This window comes from Penicillium verrucosum, assembly GCF_028828655.1.
Source record: "Penicillium verrucosum strain IBT 35672 chromosome Unknown utg000001l_segment0_segment0, whole genome shotgun sequence".
NCBI classification, from domain to species: Eukaryota; Fungi; Ascomycota; class Eurotiomycetes; order Eurotiales; family Aspergillaceae; genus Penicillium; species Penicillium verrucosum.
Window position 1 is genome coordinate 9978886 of NW_026643210.1, and position 21115 is coordinate 10000000.

General features: G+C 48.7%; 7 protein-coding genes across 7 annotated transcripts; 3 read left to right on the forward strand and 4 right to left on the reverse strand.

The window, feature by feature from the left end:
- Nucleotides 1–2166: 2166 nt before the first annotated feature.
- Nucleotides 2167–4053, reverse strand: N7516_003636 (uncharacterized protein; the record flags this gene model as incomplete). Its single annotated transcript, XM_057216356.1, has 1 exon — nucleotides 2167–4053. One exon carries the CDS (start codon nucleotides 4051–4053, stop codon nucleotides 2167–2169), a length of 1887 nt encoding a protein of 628 aa, XP_057078239.1.
- A 649-nt stretch (nucleotides 4054–4702) lies between these two features.
- vps27 (ESCRT-0 subunit protein VPS27) lies at nucleotides 4703–7196 on the reverse strand (the record flags this gene model as incomplete). The annotated part of the gene is made up of 5 exons (XM_057216357.1): nucleotides 7027–7196; nucleotides 6795–6927; nucleotides 6449–6730; nucleotides 5618–6389; nucleotides 4703–5562 (listed from the first exon to the last, which is right to left on the reverse strand). The coding sequence occupies exons 1-5, from the start codon at nucleotides 7092–7094 to the stop codon at nucleotides 4703–4705; spliced, it is 2115 nt and encodes a 704-aa protein (XP_057078240.1). The 5' UTR covers nucleotides 7095–7196.
- A 299-nt stretch (nucleotides 7197–7495) lies between these two features.
- On the forward strand, nucleotides 7496–10822 carry N7516_003638 (putative ubiquitin C-terminal hydrolase; the record flags this gene model as incomplete). Its single annotated transcript, XM_057216358.1, has 2 exons — nucleotides 7496–7726; nucleotides 7784–10822. The coding sequence occupies 2 exons, from the start codon at nucleotides 7496–7498 to the stop codon at nucleotides 10820–10822; spliced, it is 3270 nt and encodes a 1089-aa protein (XP_057078241.1).
- A 989-nt stretch (nucleotides 10823–11811) lies between these two features.
- N7516_003639 (cytochrome b5-like heme/steroid binding domain-containing protein) lies at nucleotides 11812–12615 on the forward strand (the record flags this gene model as incomplete). Its single annotated transcript, XM_057216359.1, has 3 exons — nucleotides 11812–11945; nucleotides 12163–12292; nucleotides 12448–12615. The coding sequence occupies exons 1-3, from the start codon at nucleotides 11827–11829 to the stop codon at nucleotides 12613–12615; spliced, it is 417 nt and encodes a 138-aa protein (XP_057078242.1). The 5' UTR covers nucleotides 11812–11826.
- Nucleotides 12616–14186: 1571 nt separating this feature from the next.
- N7516_003640 (CFEM domain-containing protein) lies at nucleotides 14187–15848 on the reverse strand (the record flags this gene model as incomplete). Its single annotated transcript, XM_057216360.1, has 8 exons — nucleotides 14187–14449; nucleotides 14510–14577; nucleotides 14657–15039; nucleotides 15093–15160; nucleotides 15226–15262; nucleotides 15323–15507; nucleotides 15561–15696; nucleotides 15750–15848. 8 exons carry the CDS (start codon nucleotides 15846–15848, stop codon nucleotides 14187–14189), a joined length of 1239 nt encoding a protein of 412 aa, XP_057078243.1.
- A 786-nt stretch (nucleotides 15849–16634) lies between these two features.
- On the forward strand, nucleotides 16635–18894 carry N7516_003641 (AMP dependent CoA ligase; the record flags this gene model as incomplete). The annotated part of the gene is made up of 11 exons (XM_057216361.1): nucleotides 16635–16880; nucleotides 16938–16990; nucleotides 17043–17220; nucleotides 17272–17503; nucleotides 17562–17797; nucleotides 17877–17931; nucleotides 17985–18078; nucleotides 18136–18225; nucleotides 18297–18417; nucleotides 18482–18498; nucleotides 18561–18894. The coding sequence occupies 11 exons, from the start codon at nucleotides 16635–16637 to the stop codon at nucleotides 18892–18894; spliced, it is 1656 nt and encodes a 551-aa protein (XP_057078244.1).
- Nucleotides 18895–19348: 454 nt separating this feature from the next.
- N7516_003642 (sugar porter family MFS transporter) lies at nucleotides 19349–20866 on the reverse strand (the record flags this gene model as incomplete). Its single annotated transcript, XM_057216362.1, has 1 exon — nucleotides 19349–20866. One exon carries the CDS (start codon nucleotides 20864–20866, stop codon nucleotides 19349–19351), a length of 1518 nt encoding a protein of 505 aa, XP_057078245.1.
- Nucleotides 20867–21115: the final 249 nt, after the last annotated feature.

The window sequence follows — 21115 nt, forward strand, 5'->3', positions numbered from 1 at the left end:
CCTTCAAGTTCTTCCACTAGGGCATTAGCACCGCAGCATGATTGGAAGGACCGCGAAGTGGGATAAACCACAGATGTCTCGTTGCCATTCGTGCGTTTCACTGAAATTCTGAATGCAAGACGAGCGCCGGGGTCTTGTTCTTGGCTTGCAGTGGCCCACAAGTGAGGGTGTCTTTCTCCGATAGGCGAATGAATATCGCCCTTCCGCTCCATGTTCCCAGATCGCCTAGTATTTTTGCCAATTTTTCCCTGCCTCGATCCAACCATTCTACATTTATATAAAGACAGCCACGCAAGCAAGAACATGGTACAAATTTTCAAATCGTCGGAAGTCTGGCCCAAAATAAAGGTTCACTCCAATGTTGGCTCACGGTGAAAAACGGCCAATGCTTGTTTTCGTAGCATTGGCGTTCTCGATCTTTGCAGTGATACCTCTAGCATTCATTTTCGATGGATGCATATCGACGTCCTCTCCCTCTAGTTTCTATTTTATGAAGGTGAGATGTCACTCGAATAAATCGCATGGCTTGGTTTACTGAAAGCTCCAGGTAAACCTAACCGACTTTTATGAAGCTAAAAGCGCTCCATATTCGTCGATCAATCAGTGTCAGTGGAATAAGTAACCCTAATCTAGCTGATGACACAGCCGATATGGCTGGGACCGCTACAAATATCCTTACTAGCAGCGTTGCGTAGGCCACTAGCGCCACGGGGAATGAAGCAAAAGCTATAGAGCGTGCGTAATATTTGACGGAACACTTGAAGACCCACCTTTTACTAGCTATATTGTCGGGCTCCGGAGCTATTACCAGTCAAATCGTGGCTCTACGTCCTCCAACTGCTCTAGGGTTAGCAACTCGTTTTCATTCGATCTATCAAGCCTCCTTAGCCTAGTTTCTAATGAAATTGGTACACTGGTTTCAATCAACCTGAAAAGGGTCCTCAAAGTATATCATGGAATATCGCACTTCTCTACCCTAGCATATATTATGGGAACAACAGATACTGCTATAGCAATCGCATTAGAGGCTATGTGGATGGTTTCTCAATGGAAAAGCATTGTCAGTACTCCTACGACTTCCTGGTGGCTAGGCTAGTAACAAGTTCTCTTTCATCTGTACGTCCGATGATAGCCAAAGTCAAGAGTTGCATATTGATAAAAGCTTAGCTTGCCTTCGTTTTCCTAGTATGCGCTTCCGCCACCATAACGGCAATTCACGAGTCCATTGAATCGGCTATATAGGGTAGTTTGTAAAGTTTAAGAGTGTATACAAGCTTTGGTAGTAGGCCTTTGGTCGCGGCTTGGTTTGTAGTAGTACTCTTCATTTCTACCTCTTTTATAGCGTTATCTTGCTTAAGTGCGCTATTTTCGAGAGCGGAATGAAATTAGAAGATCATAAACCTCTGGAAATAGGAGCATGATGAAAATCGAGGGCCATCAAAAAGTGGTCGCAAAGTGAATAGTATTGTAGGGCAAGGTGCTTATTTAGGCATAGTCTGAGCGTAGACTGAGTGCTCAATAGATGCCCCTGGGCAGCCTCTGAGTAATCAAAGAGATCAACCTTGGAAAGAGCGATCAGTAAGCATCCACTGAGCTATCACGTGACTGGTCTGGGTCTGAGCCAGGACTGAAATCTACTCAGTGAGCCTGACTCTGAGCGCCCTCGTAAAAGCAGCGGCAGCTCAAATAGGAAAGCCCCACCTGGCAGAGGAAATCAAGTACGCATAGCTATCTAGGGATATGCTGTATGAGGCCACATAGTTACCTAGGGGTTTGTAGGGACAAATCAGGAGGCCAGGATTGGCGATCATCCGGTCAGGCCATCCAACCCTACCCCGGATGTCACAGCAGCCGACGCAGGAATGGTCCTCAGGAGCCACTCTTAGGCAACTGATTTGATTCGGATCTACGGGAAATAGTGGGCTGAGAGGGCTTAGAGGGCCTAGATAGCTGTGATGACCATGTAAATGTGTGGCATTGGCTACTCATATCAACATAATGGAGCAAAAGTGCAGTGCAAGATCAAAAAGAACAAGATAAATTATGCCCAGAAACGATCGCTGTAATGAAAAAAAAAAAAAGAAAAAAAAAAAATATCCTTGAATGCGAACGCCGAACAACCATGGAGCTAACCGTCATAAACATAAAAGGGTGAAAAATCATAAATTAGCCGTGGATGGCGACCTCTCGGCTCTCCCACATCCGGCGGATCAGCATGGCGCTGTCATTAATCCGGTATCCTTCCTCATTGTCACCACTCAGGTCACGCGAAGCTTCGGCTGAAGTGGAGAGGATGCGATGAGATGGATCGTTGGACTTGGCAGCCTTTACGGTATTGAGAGGTTCGTTGTCTGTCGCTGGATCTTCAGAGGCGGTGGGGGTTGGATTACGCGAGTGAGATTTAGATGCAGAGCTGAGGCGACTGGGTCCTTTACCTTGCTGCAGAAGGGGCAGCGAAGGTGCTGATTTGACTGGTTTGCCGAGAGCTGATCCGTGCTGCGCTTTATTGCCTCGGACAATATGACGAAGACGAGCGAAGCTCTGGCCGGTGGGAGACTGGAAACGTCGTACGACCATCAGTTCTAGGGATGTTTTCTCATACGCCTTGCGGATATGACGGGTTTCACTGTCATGTCCTGCACCGCCCGTTCGACCGTCGCCATTAAGCCCCCTGCCGGCGTCATACGTGCTGTGGCTAGCGGCAATAAAAGTTGGGTCGATTGTAGACGGCGGAGCTGCTGTGGTCACTCCATGGTTATCAGGAGGGGAGTTATTGAGGGTGGCAGTACGTTGAAGCCAGAGCTTTTGTTGTGTGCGAGAAGGAAGGTCAGCACCACGCGGCCGCGCAGGAGACGCGGCCAATTTAGCCGCTGCGGTGTTCGGAGAAGGTGGCGTCTGTGGGTGGTAATGCGGGAGGAACGACGAGGGGGTATTTGGGTCTGAATCGGTGCGAGAAGATGCCTGCATGCTATTTTTGTTGTTCAAAATGAACCTCGAGACTCCACCTTCCATGGAGGATGAGGTGGCTTGGGGTTGAGAGCCTGGCATGCTGGTCATGCTGGTTGTAGAGAATGTGCGCCGAGCGTTGTCCTGGCCAGCAGCCAGGTTGAGAGATGCGCTACTACGCGATGCGGGATTGAGATTCGTGGCTTCTGGCTTCACCATAGCCGAGATAGAGGACATGGCAGGGGGCGCTTTGGATGAGTGTGTAGGACTTAGGAGGCGGGTTGCTATGTCTCCCTGTTCAGTGTGCTGACTAGACCCGTCGGCTTCTTCGTCCGAGTCCTGCTGTTCAGCTTCCTCGTCCTCATCATTCTCATTCTCATTCTCATTCTCATCTAGTTCAGTACGCTGTCGGACGAACTTGGTGGTAATCGACTCGGGGAGACTGGTCGCTCGAGGCATTTGCGGATATGGTCGCTTGACAAAGGTAAGGTGGTCGACAAGAACGCTGCTATTATCTGCGCTGGGATTGGATGGTGCCACCGAGTTGCGCCTCGTACTTTCGGGTGACTGCGTGGTATCTTCCCACTCAGCTTCGTCGGTTTCTTCATCCCCCAGTTCAAATCCGACCGTCTTTTTCTTTGCCGTGCCAGGGGCCGGCCGCTCAGTCACCAACGCTTTCTTCCCAACGGCTGATGGATTCCGGCGCAATACAGGAGTGGAATAGTTTCTCTTCATGGAAGGATCGGTTGTATGACCATCCACAACGTTATCCCAGCGAACGTGTCCGCCTTCCTTTGGACTCGCTATTGGGGTTGCGGGGGCCGACTTCTTGCGTTGATGATGTCGCCCAGCAGTCTCGGGGGCTAGTTGAAATCGTTGGAGTTTGTTAAAGTTCTTGCTGGTGGAGGGGTTGCGGTGGTGATTGCGAGCACCGACAACATGGGCGCGGTGAGGTTTATGATGTAGAAGCGCCTTTTGGGAGTGGGACAATGATAGGTCACTAGGATTGGTGCTGCGCGTGACAACTGCATGGGATGACACGGCACGGCGACCGAGACCCGGGCGCTTGACAGGGGAAGAGATATTTGAGGCGTTAGAGGTAGGCATGGCGGTAAGCGAAAAGCTCCCAGAGGAGCCACAGGCGGGTAATCAGCTGTGCTCACGGAGCATAGAATGTGGGGATTGGCCGAGGCAAGTTGATCAAGAGTCTCACGGCAGATTAGAGAACATGCAGGCAAAAAGCAATGGAGACTCAATATATTGGAAGCCGGGTTACACCAGTTTGAACCACCACTGGAAATGAATGAAAATTCAAATGGAATGTGAAAAGAAGAACAGGAGAGAAATCCGGGGGCCGAATTAGAGAAGTGAAGAAGAGAGAGAGAGAGGGTGTCTTCGGCGATTAAGGAGCGGGTAATGGGTATTGTGGAATGCCTCAGGCAGACGACTCTGCGCCAAAAAGGTTATAAATGGAACAATCCTGCTCCATCTACGTAGTGACAATAGTGTTGTTTCTTTTTTTAGAAAAGAAAAGAAAATCACCCTTGAGAGTGCACCTAAAGAGCCCTGAATGATATTGGAGATAACTATTGGCAGTATACATAGGCAATGTCCTTTCGTGTATACATCCATGAGATCTCTTTATTCACCCACTTCAAGCTACACATTCAATCTGCTAGAAGTCTTAGGTATCATTGGGCGAAGAAAACAAACAAATATAAAGCCATAAATAACGCCGAAAATAAATGTAATTACGCTATAGCTCAATCAGGTTTTCCTCCACTGGCCGTGCTTGTTGCTGATAAGGCGGCTGCGAAGTCTCCTGTGCATACGATCCCGGTTGTCCAGCAGGAGTTGAAGGATAGGCAGATGGAACAGCGTTTAGGGGGTGTTGATGTTGAGACTGTGGCGAGTAATAGTAAGATTGAGAAGGGCCCGTTTCCTGCCGATGAAGTGCTAGCGCAATAGGCGGCGCCGAATAGCCTGACGATTGTGCATACCCGGCAGATGCGTGTTGATCGGGCACGGGGGTAGGACCGCTGGGAGGTGCACTGGCCTGATACTGAGAGTCCTGGTGCATAACGGGCGACGGTTGGTATGGGTGCTCTGTGCCGGGTGGCTTGGCCGAGTCTTGGTCGTGTGGTCCCGCGTAATATTGAGCCGGAGCACTTGGTGCTGGGGCATTGGTATAGTTAGTTGGAATGGCGTTATTAGGTGAAGGTGATCCAAGGGTCGGATGGGTATTTACACCCCAGGTGTGACCGTGAGACTCATTCGTGGGAGCTCCGTGTTGAGTTTGTGATGTGTAGGCGGGATTCTGGAAGGCGCTAGGTGGACCTCGATAGCCATCGTTGTTCACATGATGCGATGCATACATGGTAGTAGGTGGGCGAGCGCTGTCCATTTGGGTGCCATAATAGAAATTCTCGGCTCCGCTCTGGACATCGGGAGCATGAGCAGGGAATGATGGCTGAAGATTTGGGTAGGGCGCCGTCCCAGGGACAGCTCCATGCCCAAGGGTGTGTTGGGGATAGGCATTGGTCAGACGCTCTTCCAGCATCCGATCATAGTAACGTACAACCGTAGAGAGCTTGGAATGAAGATCCAATAATGTATCTGTGGCGATTAGCTTGCGGTTCTACACATAAAGATGGTAAGGCGCTGAACTCACCATGCTTACTCATGGTCTCTCCATAGCTTCGAGCCAGCTTCGGTCGAAGCGAACCGATACTCTCATATAGTTCCTGAATCTGCGGCTCTCTAAGAATTGTGCCCGGCGGCTGATGTTGGAGCCGATCAACCAGTGTAGAGAAGAGATGAATATTCTCGGTTTCAACAGGGGTTAGTTCGTATGGATTTTTAGGCAATGGAGTGGGCGTGCTAGAGGAATCGCGCAAGATAGAACTTGGATTGGGCACGTTCTTCAATGCGGCCGCATGGTTTTGCTTGTGTTGTTCCATATCACGCAGGGATGCTTCAATCGCAGCCTTGAGATCCGCATCTTCCTCATCCACACTCTCCAGCGCCGGGGCAGGTTTCGCAGGTTCTGGGGCGTTGCCTGTCTGCGGTACAAACCCCGAAGAGCCTCTACCCTCGGCTTCATCGAGACTCATTTGCAACGCTCGACGCAAATCCTCATCAAATCCCGTATCCGCTTTACCAGAACGAGGTTCCATCGTGTTAGATTTGCTAATGGAGTTGTTTTTGAACGCAGATCGATCTGAAATCCCCGGTGGCGCAAATGACCTCGAGGTCAGTTTGGCATGACACCCATCATCTACTCTGACCGGTTGCAGAATTCCAAGATGCGGTAAAGGAATGGTCTTGCTTGAACACTGCGCGTCAAAAACGTTGCCGCAGTTACGGCAATGGTGTTTGCGATTCATGAAGCTGAAGGCAGTCCGACATCGCATGCAGACTTCAGAGTCGATCCACTCTGGAGGCTGAGACAGATTCACAAATTAGCTTCTGCTTCAGATCGAGGGATTTAAGACACACTCACTGCGCTACTCTCCAGCATACTACCGCTCACTTCTGTCTTTGGTGGAAACCGGTATCCTTCGCTCTGCAATTTGCGATATGTCTCACCCAAATACGTCAAATCCATCCGGCCCTGTGCAGCCATAGCCCAGTTCTGAATAAGTTCTAGTATTTTCCCCTGGACCTCGCCATTAAGGGGAGCGCCTTCGGATTTCAGCAATGAGACAAGGTTATCCATGAATTCTCGAGACGCGATCTCGGCCAGGAAATGGGTGCCTCCGTTTTTGACACACGTATCCGTTAACTGGAGGGGCAGGCTTATCAGCGCGTGTTCCAGACCTATCATCAACCAGGGAGGAATGTTTCACCTTCAGTGTCGCCAGCTGAATGTTGGGATTCCTATTCTCGAGTCGCCGTTTCAAAGACCTCATTCCATCCTTGGGCTGAACACTCTTTGATCGAACCATATCTGATATCTCCAGGTTGAGCGCAATGTCTTCCCTGAAAGTGGGTTAGCCACATAATCATTCATTTCAGATAACCCGGGTAGGTAGCCCCGGTACATATGGGCATGATAATAACACGGCAATCAAAACTCACAAGGAGGAAGCTGTCGCCCGCTCGATTTGCTCATCGAGCGGCGAGGTTGAAGAGAACCAGCCTGCCATGGTGAAGGCTTAACACCCGAAGCGCGTGTAATATTGAAGGGAAACAGATCACAATAGTGTTGCAGAAAGCCAAGACACTTAAATGCAGCAAATATGAAGATCAGGCTGTTAAGTTGGAGGAGGAGCTTCCAGGCACCTCAATAATAGTGACTAAGCCCCTGGCGTCATAGGTTGAGGGCGGTGAAGTACTGTCATCTGATTACCCCAGAGGCATCCCGCATTGTGTCCCTGGATCTGTCCTCTTTACTCTGGTCTGTCTTTCGTTATTTGTGTTTGTTACTTGGACTTAATCAACTCTTGGGCGGATTGGTTACGCCACCGGTTTGGTCTACTTTCTTTTTCCCACCCTGGTCTTGGACATAACCATGCGCTAAGTCCGCTTGTCGCTGCCTGGATCTACCATGTCCTCCAATGCGGCGACTTTGCCATCTCCCCCAAAAATACCACCGTGGAAGGACGGCCGGCATCCATACTCGGTGGGGGACGACATGAATCCCAGTGGACAAGTCAACAAACCGAATTCATATGCCAAGGGCAAGACCCCTCTCATCCCACCGCGGCGACCTCGGTTCCCCAATATTAAAGACCTGCAAGACCAGGCTGCTGCATTGAATGTTAATGACACTACACCGGTATATTCTGCACTTGCTGAAAATTGTACCAATTATTCCTTCTAACAAGGATCGTAGCTTAGCATTCTCTTGTCAACGGCCGCCGATGCAATCGAAAGGGCCAGGAACCTCGCAGATGACGACTACAACGACAAAGCCTACGTCCAGTACCTTCGTGCCTCTGAAATTACCATCAATCTTATTCCCCATCATCCAGACTATCGAACCGTCAGCCAACGCCCTGATTGGTACAAGGAGTTCGCCGACCTAGTGAAAGCAGTGCGGTCCAAACAAGGCACTATGGATGCGATTAAGCGCGACATCATCGAGGATAATTTGGTCAGTGGCATGCAGCCAAACGGTATCTTCACATCCAGATCCCCAGAACAAATTTCTATCATGCCACGGGGCCGTGAGAATCGAGAGTCTGGAACAAACTTAGCTAGAATGCCAAGCCCGACTGAGTATCAGAGAATGCCTGAGACAGAGGCACGTCCACAACGATTCTCCAGTCCTCCAGACGATACGCTTGCGCAACGTTTTGCCAAACTTAAGGCGTCTCCGCCTTCCAACCAGCATGGGTTGGGAGCAAGTACTGCTGGTCCGGGAAGCCCAATTGTAGGATCTGCAGGCCAGACCCCACTTCATCCGTCGAATGTACCCCTTGGGACACACAGCTCCCCGCCGCCAAGACGTCCGTTGGGACCTCGCGTCATGGGATCTTCATCCAATGTTCCGACCATTCCACCGAAGCTTCCCCTTAATACGTCGTTACCACGTGCTCCGGACCCGGCCTATAGCCCTGTCTTCACCGTGCCATCAAAGCCCACATCCAACCCACCGAGAAGGTCAACGGAGAGCACGCGCTCAGGCAATCCAAGATACTCACAATTTAGCAACTCACCACGTGTCAGTCCAACCCGGGGAGGCTTTGATGAGAATCCGTATAGATCTCTGACACCCAATGGCTTGAACTCGGCGCGAGAGACGCGAAGCAACTCTCCCGATTTACCGTACAGTACAACCATAACTGCACAGAGTCTCCTGGAAAATCTGCGGAAATTCAATGTGCTGCTGATCGATGTTCGGGCCCGAGAGCAGTATGATAATGGTCACGTATATGCAAAATCCATCATTTGTATAGAACCTGTGGTTCTGAAAGAGAACGTGTCAGCGGAAGAACTAGAGGAGCGACTCGTTGTTTCACCGGAGCATGAGCAAGCCTTATTTGAGAAACGGAACGAGTATGACCTTGTGGTGTACTATGATCAAAGCGCCGACTCTGTCAGCTATCTCGCTGGCTCGCCGGTGGGGACATCGGCACCCCATTTGAGGGCTCTCCATGATACTCTTTACGAGTTCAACGCATATAAACCGTTAAAGGCCGGGCGGCCTCCGGCTCTCCTGGTGGGTGGATTGGATGCCTGGGTCGATCTTTTAGGGCAACAATCCCTTGCAACCTCCTCAACTGCTGCTGTCATGAGTTCTCTGCAGGCCAGAAAGCCCGTGCTTCGACCTGGTCGGCCCCTCGGGAGAGTGCCTACCATGGCTAGTGCGAATTCAAGCCTTGAAATTCGGAAGAGACGACTGCGCGAGTTCACTCCTTTGAATTCGAAAGAGTTGTCCGAGTGGATGGAGAAATCTAAAGTCGAGGAGATCGACACGACCGCCCATGCCAAGGAAGACTCACTAACAGAAGAACCCGAGGAGACGGGACCAGAGCCTTCCACTCCATTTGTCCACACATATGAGGCTTTCTTGCGTCGTTTCCCTGAACCGCATGATGTTCAACAGTCCATGACACACGCGGATACCCGCCCTCCCCTTGCCGCTACTCCGAATTATGCCGCACACATGTCGGTGGCCCCCTCTCGACCACCCCCTGCTCTGCCTCGTCCCAGTTATAGCGGTGTCTCGGATGGACGGCAAATCCAACCCCATTTGCACCGACAGAATTCGGCGAGTCGAACAGCTCTGTACGCTCCAAGCTCCCGCCTAGATCGCCTCAAAATCCCGCGGACTGGATTGACCAATTTCGGTGTGACGTGCTACATGAATTCCACCATCCAATGCCTCAGCGCAACGATTCCACTGAGTAGGTTCTTCATCGACAACCGATTCCGCTATTATGTACAAAAGAATTGGAAGGGGTCTCAGGGCGTTATGCCGGGACTTTATGCGAACCTGACCCGGTCACTATGGAAGAATGATGTCGAGGTTATCATGCCGACCTCGTTCCGGAACTTCTGTGGACGCTTGAATCGAGAATGGGCCATCGACCGGCAGCAAGATGCCAAAGAGTTCTTTGATTTTGTGGTCGATTGCCTCCACGAGGATCTCAATATCAACTGGCAGCGAACGCCGCTTCGACCTTTGACCTTTTCGGAGGAGATGCAACGAGAGCGAATGCCGATGACTAAAGTTTCTCGAATTGAATGGGACCGATACTGCCACCGAGAAGAGTCTTTTATCTCGTCACTATTCGCAGGACAACATGCCAGTAGACTGCGCTGCACGACCTGCCGGCAAACATCCACTACCTACGAGGCCTTCTACAGTATCAGTGTTGAGATCCCACCAACCGGTGCCGGTGATATCTACCAGTGTCTCCGTAGCTACTGCCAGGAGGAGATGCTGAGCGGTGACGAGGTCTGGAAGTGCCCACACTGCAAATGCAAGCGAATGGCAACCAAGCAGATCATCATCACGCGAGCGCCCCAGATTCTCGTTATCCACTTCAAGCGCTTTTCTGCATCCAAGACCCAAAGTGCACGGAAGATCCACACCCCAATCGAATTTCCGCTTCACGGCCTACGCATGGACGATTTTGTGATTGCTTACCCTTCTCCTCCCCCTCCGGAGCCCGGTATGCCGCCCACGACCGGGGCCACGGTCCCGCCGTTTACTTATGATGCCTTTGCAGTGCTACGGCATCTCGGGTCTTCCATGGGCAGCGGACACTACATCTCATTAGTTCGCGATGCCGAGCGGCAGTGCTGGCGGAAATTCGATGACGATCGAGCCACGGACTTCAATCCGCGGGAACTTCGGGCGCGGGAGCGGTTACAGAACGAGCAGGCGTATATTGTGTTTTATGAACGAGTTCCAGCGAAATGAGCGTTTTGATTTCTAGCACATTGTCATGATCAACGATTGGATAGAGGTCTTTTTTTTTGGGGGAGGGAGGTGTATATTATTATGCACATAGTATTATGGATATTTTATACACAGTCTTAGAATTTAGTATTTTACTCTACTTTACTTACTACGATACTACTAACTACAACATTATGTATATCATTACTCTTAATTCTCTTGATTCCGCCAGCGGAAAGCGGATACCGACGGTGTTACCCGAGGATTGATCCCCGAGGTTACGGTTAACCAGGCAGAGTGGCCAGGCAGTTGTGTTTATAGATGTACTACTATACTATACTATATTATACTATATACCATATACTCTAGAATCCAAGTCTTCAAGTCCTTTCCGAGATAATGCACACCATCCAGGCCAGATCTCCCTTTCTTCATATGGACTCGAATAAGCAGCCCCTGATTCGTCACCCCTCCCAGATCCTATCTAACACAACATCCACCGTGTGTGTACCTAGAGCGTATCAGATTCAATTAGTTAGACATAAAGTGACAAAAGTTGAAATAGAAAGTCCTAGAAGATAAACTATCCAATTAAAAATTTCCCTTTCCCTAATTCCCCCTCTCTTATAAGCCGGGTGTAATTCGCGGCATCAAAAGTCCCCGGTACCTGGGCTCCACAAGAAGAGACCGCCCAGCCGCACGTACCAGGTACATTTTGGGGGTTTCTTTTTCTTCTTGTTCTTTTTTGGCACATCTGTCTCTCTTCCTCTCTTCCTCTCCTCTTCTCTCTCTTCTCTCTCTCCTCCTCTCTTTGCTACTCTTTTCCTTCTTTTCCAATATTCGAGCTGCTTTTTGGCCCCATTATTTCCCCCCGAAATACCCGGTATGTCGTTCTTCCTATCTCCCAACATTTCTCCGAGCTGTTTTCTCCTCCAACTCCACTCAACACATCCCCTCCTTCACTTGCAGTCTTTACAAAACCCTGTCCACTGACGCCCAATCTGGTTCAGATATCTACATTCACCATGTCTGAAGTCAAGGAACTCACCTTGCAGGAGGTCTCCGAGCACAATAACAAGAAGGATCTCTACCTGATCATCAACGACAAGGTCTACGATTGCACCACATTCGCCAATGAGCACCCGTACGTTGTCTCCATATCTACCCACTGCCCTCGAATCTAGAACTCCCAATACCCGAAGCGAAAGAACAAGAGCGAGAATATAAAGAGGGAAAACAAAAACAAAAACAAAAATAAGAAGAAAAAAAAGGCCACCTCAACCTATTATCTTCACTCCTCTCGCATTCCTTAACCAACCCCAGATTAAACCTACCAACCAACAAGCTAACCAATCCAACAGCGGTGGTGAGGAAGTCCTCCTCGATCTCGCCGGCCAAGACTGCACCGAAGCCTTCGACGACGTCGGCCACAGCGATGAAGCGCGCGCCCTCCTCGACGACGGCATGTTCGTCGGCGACGTGAAGCGCATGGTACGCACCCCACCCCAACACATTCCCAACATCCCTCCTACAGATAACACCTTTTTCCCCACACTCGAGGTGTCCCCCTACCTACCCTCGGCACCTCCCCCCCAACCCCACAAAATCACATGCACTAGTTCGTACTGACAATCTATCAAAAATAGCCCGGCGACCCCGTCCCCAAGGCTAAGGCATCCACCAGCTCAGACAACTCGTCTTCTTCCTCCACCTCTGGCTTCGGCGTCGGCCTCTACGCCATCATCCTCATCGGTGGCGCTGTCGCATACGGCGCATACAACTACCTCCAGGCTCAGCAAGCTCAGCAGCAGTAAACTGGCCATGCTGTCGGGATATTTATTTTATTTTGCAATTAGATGACTATGGGAGGAGTGAGTGGGTTGTGTGTGTGGTCAGAATGCAGATCTGAATCTAAGATTCAAAAACCCGTCTTTTCAGTACGGATGGGGAGTCGCTTTGGCTAAAGCAGCAAAGAGAGCAAAGAGAGCGTTTTTTTTTTTTTTTTTTGTTTTTGTTTTGTTTTTTTCGAGTTTCGGGCATTATGAGAGTATTAATCTCTTTTTTTTATATCTATATTACCTCTTTATATATTACCTTTTTATATACAGTGACTTGTTCATAAGTTTTAACACTCCCTTTAGCCCCACCCATATACCGCCTTCCCTTATCGCCTATACCGCCTATATGAAATGAACTGGTGAACCTCAACTCTCTTGAGTTCATGTCATATATCTGGATATTTTGGTCTATTGTCCTAAAATGATATCTAGCCTTTTGTAAACAATCATTAACAGCCAGAGATTTTGATTTACAATGGTTTTAAAGAAAATCTTCTGACCGGCAGAATATTATATAATCACAGTGGTGTGGGGCAGGGGTGTTAACACTTTTGAACAGTCACTGTATGTACCTATACGTACCGATTTTCCCTGGCGGGGCTTTCGTATTTGAGCTGCCGCCGCTTTTATGAGGGTGCTCAAGCTCAGGCTCACTGGGTAGATATCAGCACGGGCTTAGACCCCGGGTCAGTGATCATGCTCAGTTCAGTCACGTGCAGAATGACTAATGCTCAGTGAGGAATGCTTATTGGGTGCTCGCTGATTACTTCGTGTTGCTGAGTGTCCAATCAGTGAGTAATACTAATCCACTTGACTATACCTAGAAGAGATTAGCCTCTATAAGGAGTTCGTTGATAGTAACCGGCCCCACTCCTTTTTCTTATAAAAAAAGGGACCCTCGCATCCCTCCGCATCTTCTGGGGTTCTCGGGTTCGAATCCCAGCGCCGGCCACCCTAGAAATCTCCCACGTCTCTGTCGGGGGACGCTATCACACGGGATAATGGAGTATCACAAACCTTTTCACAGGCCAGAGTAGAACTAGACGGGTCTTCGCCGGTGAGATTCAATGTTCACAGTAGGAATTTCGGAACAATATTGTGGAAACAATCATGTTTTTACATCATATTGGAAGGCTGCATATCGCCCAAAAGCGAGGGGTCAGCGTAAATGAAATCATCCATCCATCCATCTAACTGTCGGCAGGCCTGATAGCACTCCCGCATACCAGCATATATTTAGAGCGAGCTACATCGGGCAACTGAATTCATCATCAGGAGGGTTGCTCAGTAACGCAGACTATCTTGAACGCGCGGCAAATTGGTATTTCGATCCATTAATTCTTGGAGAACTTTCAGAAACTTGCGCCTTAGAGCGCCAGAAGCCAAAAGGGAATCTTTGCGCGAATTTTGAGGCGGGGGTTCTCTCACTGCTCGACAGGAGTGTTTCTATTACCCCTAATACACGAGAACCCACATATACAGACATTTATATGTGCATGAATAAAATTGGAGCATCATGCTTTTGTGTAAATTTCATAGTAGGTAAACTAGTTATGGGAGTGGCTTTCCACTTTATCCATGTCATCCATCTCTATCAATTGGACGAAGCTTGTGTTTGGACCGCTACTAGTACCAGCAGTCTGTACTCTTTTCTGGTTACTGCTTTGTCCCACACGGCTAGCTCCCTTTGTTGTGCCGAAGATAGATGGGAATAGACGACCAAGCAACGATCGCAAGGCCGGCATGCATAGACAGAAAATGCCAACATCGATTTCGATCACAGACCAGTAGCCACCTGGAGCATTGTCCCCTGGAGTAGAATGCCATTAGTTGTTGCCCGTTAGGTTCAATCATCGGAAGGGGGTCTTACATGTGGGATTTGTGCTGGTGGCAAATAGCTTCAGCATTACGGCGCGATAGATACCGACCCCAGTAATTCTATTCGAGCAAGACGGATTAGTCAGTTTACTGTTTCATACTGAAGTGTCGATCTGTTGGGAATGGAGATCTGACTCACAGGAACCCAATGGAAAACATCAAGAGAACTTGAATCTTTGTGGTGATTGATGCTTGTAGCTTCAGTACCTTCGGAATAGGTAGGGCGATGATCCATACGTCCAAGACAATATTCAATGCGGCAGCGGTGACGACCATCGCATTTGTGTTCACGCATGTACCTTGATGTTCTCCATCCCACATAGTCCAGTTATACCTAACCGGCGAACATTGAAATGCGAAAGCAAATAGGAAGCCCAGCCAATAGCAAACTGTCACAATGCAGGATATTTTAATAATGCGACGTATGCGGTCGGTAGGGAAGATTCGTAAGTAGAATAAGAGGAAGCCGATCTTGACGAGCGAGACACATGTAATGTAGAGGAGCTCTTGGATATAGAACAGCTTTTTCAAGGATGTTAGCGTGTGAAAGTATGCGTAAACTGGCCAAATCTTACGTAGAGGATTCGAGTGATATTGTCGAATTTCAGCGTCCAGATATCTCTACCCAGACCTGCCTTGCCAACTAAAGCCATTCTTAGCAACTTTGTAACTTATGGAAAGGAGAGGGGATTCATCAATGCCACTCACGCAATATTGAATCCGTATTAACAGGCACTGCGAGACACTGCGATAAATTTAGCTGGAAGTTCTCAATGATATCTGTGGAAGACATATATGGACTTACCCCAAGGAGAATTGTTGCCCAGTCATCTAACCCTACTTCCAACTTGGCGACCACGAGGCGGGTGATCATTCTCAGAATAATGAGGACAATGAAGATGCTCATGCCTACCGCCGGCACGAGGATACTTAGGGAAGTCTGGTCTCGAATGGGCAATCCGCATGTTGTATCAGTTATGTTGACAGCAGCTATGTGATTCATTAGCATGGTGAAAGTAGAATACGCTCCGTCTCACACGCACTGAGAGATTCTTTGAGGGTGCAATTTGCCGACACGCAAGCGGTCAATTCCTTGTTGAGAGGGGCATTCGTGCAAATACATGTCTGGTTAGTGGAAACGCAAGACGATTTGGGAAGAAGGTCGGCAATGCAGAATTGCTGAAAAGGATGTTAGATTTTCACTGAGTGATTGGATTTTGCCCTTATCTCACAGCGCATGATGGTAGGGACTGCGTTTCAGCGTATGAGAGACCAGCCAGCAAAGGTGCCACAAGAGATAGTAACGCAGCCCAAAGCCGAAAACATCGCATTGTGCGGTGACTGGGAGTCGAGTCACGGTATGAACGACTCAGCAAGAACACTCTGAGTTTATGAGATACAGAGTGAATCAGACTTCATCAATTTGGAAAGGAACTGAAGCTATACATGAAGAGAAGTAGAGCATTGTGTTAATCCTACTTTCGGGTCGACCCTGGGGTAGAAGGATCGCACAGTACGGAGTAAATGGACTATCATCCCACATGCAACATGCATGGATTGTTACGCTAACATATATAATTAGACGTAATAAAATTCGATTCGGTACTTCAAAAGGTCGAAGAACAATGTCAATCAAAGCGGAAAAGGATTCGATCGAGGACGACTATTCCCGCTATTTACCGCTAACTTGTGTTAGCTGCTTAAGTTCGGCAAATTTTCAAATGGACATCCACATTTCTTGCTCAGAAGGATTCCTATCCCTGTCGCATTTAATTTCAAACAGTCTGCAAGTGTAAGATGACATGGGGGCCAAAAGGAAAACAAAAGGAAAACAAAAGGGGGAGCAAGGGGGGAGCAACGGGCCAAACGGGATAAAACGGGTCAAACGGCCGGGCCATGCACTACTTAAGTCCTAGCGTGTATCATGTCCTCAATCGCCCCCAATTCTCTCGCAAACTAGTCAACTAACTAGTTAAAATTGTTGTGGTTTAGAATGGCTAGAACGCTCTTAGTCACCTAACGGAGCCAAACAGACCATCCATCCATCGTTTCTAATTTTTCCGTGAGATGTTTGAACCTGCTTTGCCAACAGCTCACATATCCTAGTATCCTTCATCATGGCCTTTTACAAGTCACCAGTAATTCCAATTCATGATCTGACCAATCTGTCAATCCCACAGTTTATGACACAATACAATCCCGACGAAGTATCCGGATCAAAGATTGTCCATGTGGAAACTTTCTCCAAGGAGGCCATTACCTATGGCTCCCTTCGCGACCAGGCTGGGCGGGCTGCCTGGGGCTTGCAGACGAAATTGGGGCTACAGCCAGGTGATACCTTGCTAGCATTGGTCAACAATTCGGTGGGAGGCATCCGGTGAATCTCTTCCCTGTGCTTTCTAATTTAATTGGGAATGTAGAATGCCTTCGTCCTCCTCGCTCATGCGACATGGTGGACTGGTGCTATTTTCGCGTGAGTTCTCTCAATGAGAGGTCTCAAGTAATCCCACTAATTAGACTACCAGGCCTCTCAATACATCCGCAACACAGGATGATATTTCGCATGTCATCAATATCACCAAGCCAACGCATATCGTCACTATCGAGGAGAAGCTTAGCACGGTCCAGTTGGCGCTTGCTTCTTTGCCAGATACAAGTATCAAGATCGGGACCATCCGTTGCAAAGTAGGGGATCTACCTCAAGTATGTAGTACCATCTCCGGGGCACATGATTTTCAGGAGTTGATATTCTAGTTTCCGGACGATATCATCGGCAGAACAGCTGAAGAGAGTATCCCGCCCTATGACCTCGAAGGAAAAAATTCCAAGGATGTGGCAAGCACAATCTGCTTTTCCTCAGGTACAACTGGGAAGGTGAAAGGTGTACAGCTTTCCCATTATAATCTCGTGATGAACTCCCTTATCATGCGGGCCACTATGCCAATTCGGGTCAACTCAAGGGTCCGCGAGGTCTTCTTTGCACCGTGTAAGTTAATTGCTCCAAACTTTTCGACTTATGGCCTTGTTAATACTTTTATCCCCAGATTGCCATTGCTATGGACTCTCTCTAGTGGTGATGTCTGGCATGTGGGCTGGAGGGTCCTATTGCAGTCTCCCTGCCTTTGACCTCGAGACATTCTGTCAGATGTCGAGCGAGATGAAAGTTACCGATCTCCATCTTGTGCCTCCTGTAGCGCTTCTTCTTGCAACATCGCCTGTTGCTCAAAAGTATGACTTGGCATCGTTGGAAAGAATTGTCATTTCTGCGGCACCTTTGAAAGTACGCTGGCCGATGGACATTACCGAAAAATTGCGAAAAAATACGAAAACATGAAATGCTAACTGTATGCCTTTTCCAGAAATCTGTTCAACTTTTGCTCAAAGAACGCCTTCCCCGTACGAGTGTTGTTCAAGGTTAGTGCGACGGGTCCCATTCTTGATGACACCTTACTGAAATTCAAGCAAAGGTTACGGGTTGACTGAATGCACGGGAGGTGTGATGCATCAAATCGACGAAGACGAGGAGGCGTTCGGATGCGTTGGCAAGCTTTTCGCTGGCATGTATGTTCCATCTCCTGCTCTCCCGGGTTGATATGATCACTGTTAATGTCATGATAGGGAAGGTCGATTGGTCGACCCCAAGACACACAAGGACGTCCCTCTCGGCGACGAGGGAGAGTTGTGGCTACGTGGGCCATTGGTCATGATGTAAGAAGATGCGACCTGCTCTCACGCGCAGATCTGGCTTTTAAGATACATTTCACTAAAGACGTCTCTAGGGGTTATGTTAACGACCCTGTGGCAACGGACAAAACCTTCACGGACGGATGGATCCGATCGGGAGATATCTTGAGGATGGATAAGAATCAGAACTTTTGGGTCACCGATCGTTTAAAAGAGGTACGTTTTATTTCTTGTCACGGCTCCATACAAGGCAATTGAAGAACTGACCAATACCAATTAGATGATCAAATACAAAGGGTTTGTTGGGAGATCTTCAATCTTTGACTCAATCTCCGATGGCTAATCGTTACATTCATCAGACTCCAAATCGCCCCTTCAGAACTGGAAGACATTCTTCTACGCCACCCCGAAGTTACTGACGCCGCAGTTTGTGCAATTTATGATGACTCGCAAGCGACTGAAGTGCCACTTGCCTATGTTAGCCTCTCACCACGAACAGTGGAGCTGGCGAGGCCTGAGAAGCAGAAGGTCCTTGACGAGATCAAGGATTGGATAAATGGGCAGGTTGCGGGATATAAAAAGCTCAGAGGTGGTGTCCTCCATTTGCAAACCCTCCCAAAGACTCCGACTGGAAAGATTTTGAGAAGACTTCTCCCAGCAAAGTTGAATGAGAATAGAGAGGCTAAGCTTTAGGTGCTTTGGCTGAAGAGAAAGGCTTGTACAACACCACAACGCTCTAGAAAATATTATAACATGAATTGCTCCCAGTCAATAGAAACTCGAACGAAATTCTTATTACTAGTATTATCCCCAGTAAGACAGCGATTTGATACCAAAGTTTGTGTTCGGGACCTCAATGACCTTTCCCAAAAAAAAAAAAAAAAAAAAGCTGAAACTCGTCTGGAAGCGTAGTGCAATGATATTTCCTATCAAAATATGTTGGGTGTATTGGTGCCTAAGGTAGCTAAATGTATGCCTGAGGCACCAAGACCCTATGGGACATCTCTCTCCTTCTCTTTCTCCTCTCCGTCCATCAGCTCTCAGACAAATCCTACCGTGTTGTTTCTTCAATCGCAACTCCGTAGGATCTCTGTTAAAATATGTTTTAGTTTTGATCTATAATATCCAATTTAGATTTTAATAATGATCAAGCAACAGCCTCGGTGCACTGAGGCTGATGAGGTTTCTCAGATGCTGCATCCGCAGGAATCCGACAAACATGAGTCTTGAATGCCCTCGTCGGAAGCCGCTCTCGGAACATTTCATCGATTTGCTCCAAGGAGCACTGCCGCAATTCTGGCACGAAAAACCACACAAATATCACAGATACAATCGAGAAAGCACCATAGATAAAAGCCACGCTACCTCCAATGGCTGCCTGTGTGTACGGATCAACGAAGACGATAACCAAGCCTGTCAGGTAGGCGGAGACTCCACTTAACGCGACCATCTTTTCTCGGACCTGCGAAGCGGGCACCTCGGCTGTGATCACCCACGCCAACGGGCCCCAGGAGATCTGGAAGACGAAGAACCATAAGACGAACATGACAGTGGAAGCGATTTGAAGGGGATAGGTCATATTGCTCGAGCCCTTTGCTGTCAGCCCACCAATAATCAACATGCAGGCTCCAAGTAGCGTGGCAGACCACAACATCACAACACGTCGACCGAGTTTGTCGGTCAGCGACATTCCTACTAAATTTGCCACAATACCGATAATATATACCACAACCGACATCAAAAGGACTTCTTTGAATCCGATCCGCTGTAGGAAGACAGCCTGATAGTTGGCGACGAATGAAATGCCTTGTGCTTGTTGAAGGATCTGAGTGCCAACTGCGATGAAAGTACGTCGCCGATTGACTGGATCTTCAACACAGCTCACCCAAGTGGCTTTCGCGTTGCGCTCGCGCTGTTTGAGTAATTCCTGCTGAATCAGAGCCACTTCGCTCTCGGCAGGAAAGTCCGGTCCTCTAAGTCGACGAATCACGACCGTTGCATCCTCCAATCGTCCCTGTGAGATCAACCAGTGCGGAGACTCGGGCAAGAAGGGCAAGCTGATCCAGCTTATGAAAGGAATGACCACCTGTGCGACGATAACAATCCGCCAGGACCAGTCACTCGAGATGTGCCGACAAAGATAGACAATTAACGTCGAGGCGAATCCTCCGATCATCAGGAAAGCGTTATAAGCGCCAGACATGAGCCCACGGAGGCCCTGTGGCGCACACTCTCCTTGGTAGGTCGGGATGACACTTGTGGCGATACCACAGCTAAAGAAGACCACGACTTTGCCGATGATAAACTGGACGTAACTGCTCTTTGTAGTCGCTTCGATGATAATGCCCAAAATTGCAACGAAACTTTGGATCCATAAAGTCTTCTTCCTTCCCAGGCGCGTGGTCAACGGCGCTCCGCAGAAAAGACCCAAGATGATTCCAAGGTAGCCCAACCCCGTGCCCAGAGATTGTTGCTGGGATGTTAGCGCCCACTGTTTTGATACGTGATCAAATGACCCAAAGCGGCGTGTGAATTGAGCAGAAGTCATGATGCCAGACCACCAGCCTGAATCGAACCCAAAGCCAGTGGAGGAAATGGAGCCGAAAATGACGACGACCCAGATCAGCCAGGGTAGACCCTGGACTTCGCCTCTTGTGTTTGACATGGTTATTTGAGGCCGATGAGAAACGTGTCAGAGTAGAATTGGAGATGTGAGCGGGATATATTCGGAAAAACAGCACCAAATGACTGAGACAATCTCAAATGCTTTTGGTCAGAATTCATGGGAAGGAGTGGACACGGGGCTTTTAAGAGATATTCTATCTCGTCCAAATGATATACATACACATAAGGGATATTGACACCAGCCATAAAGTTTAGACTCCCCAATACCGTAATCTTATTGTCCCCTTGA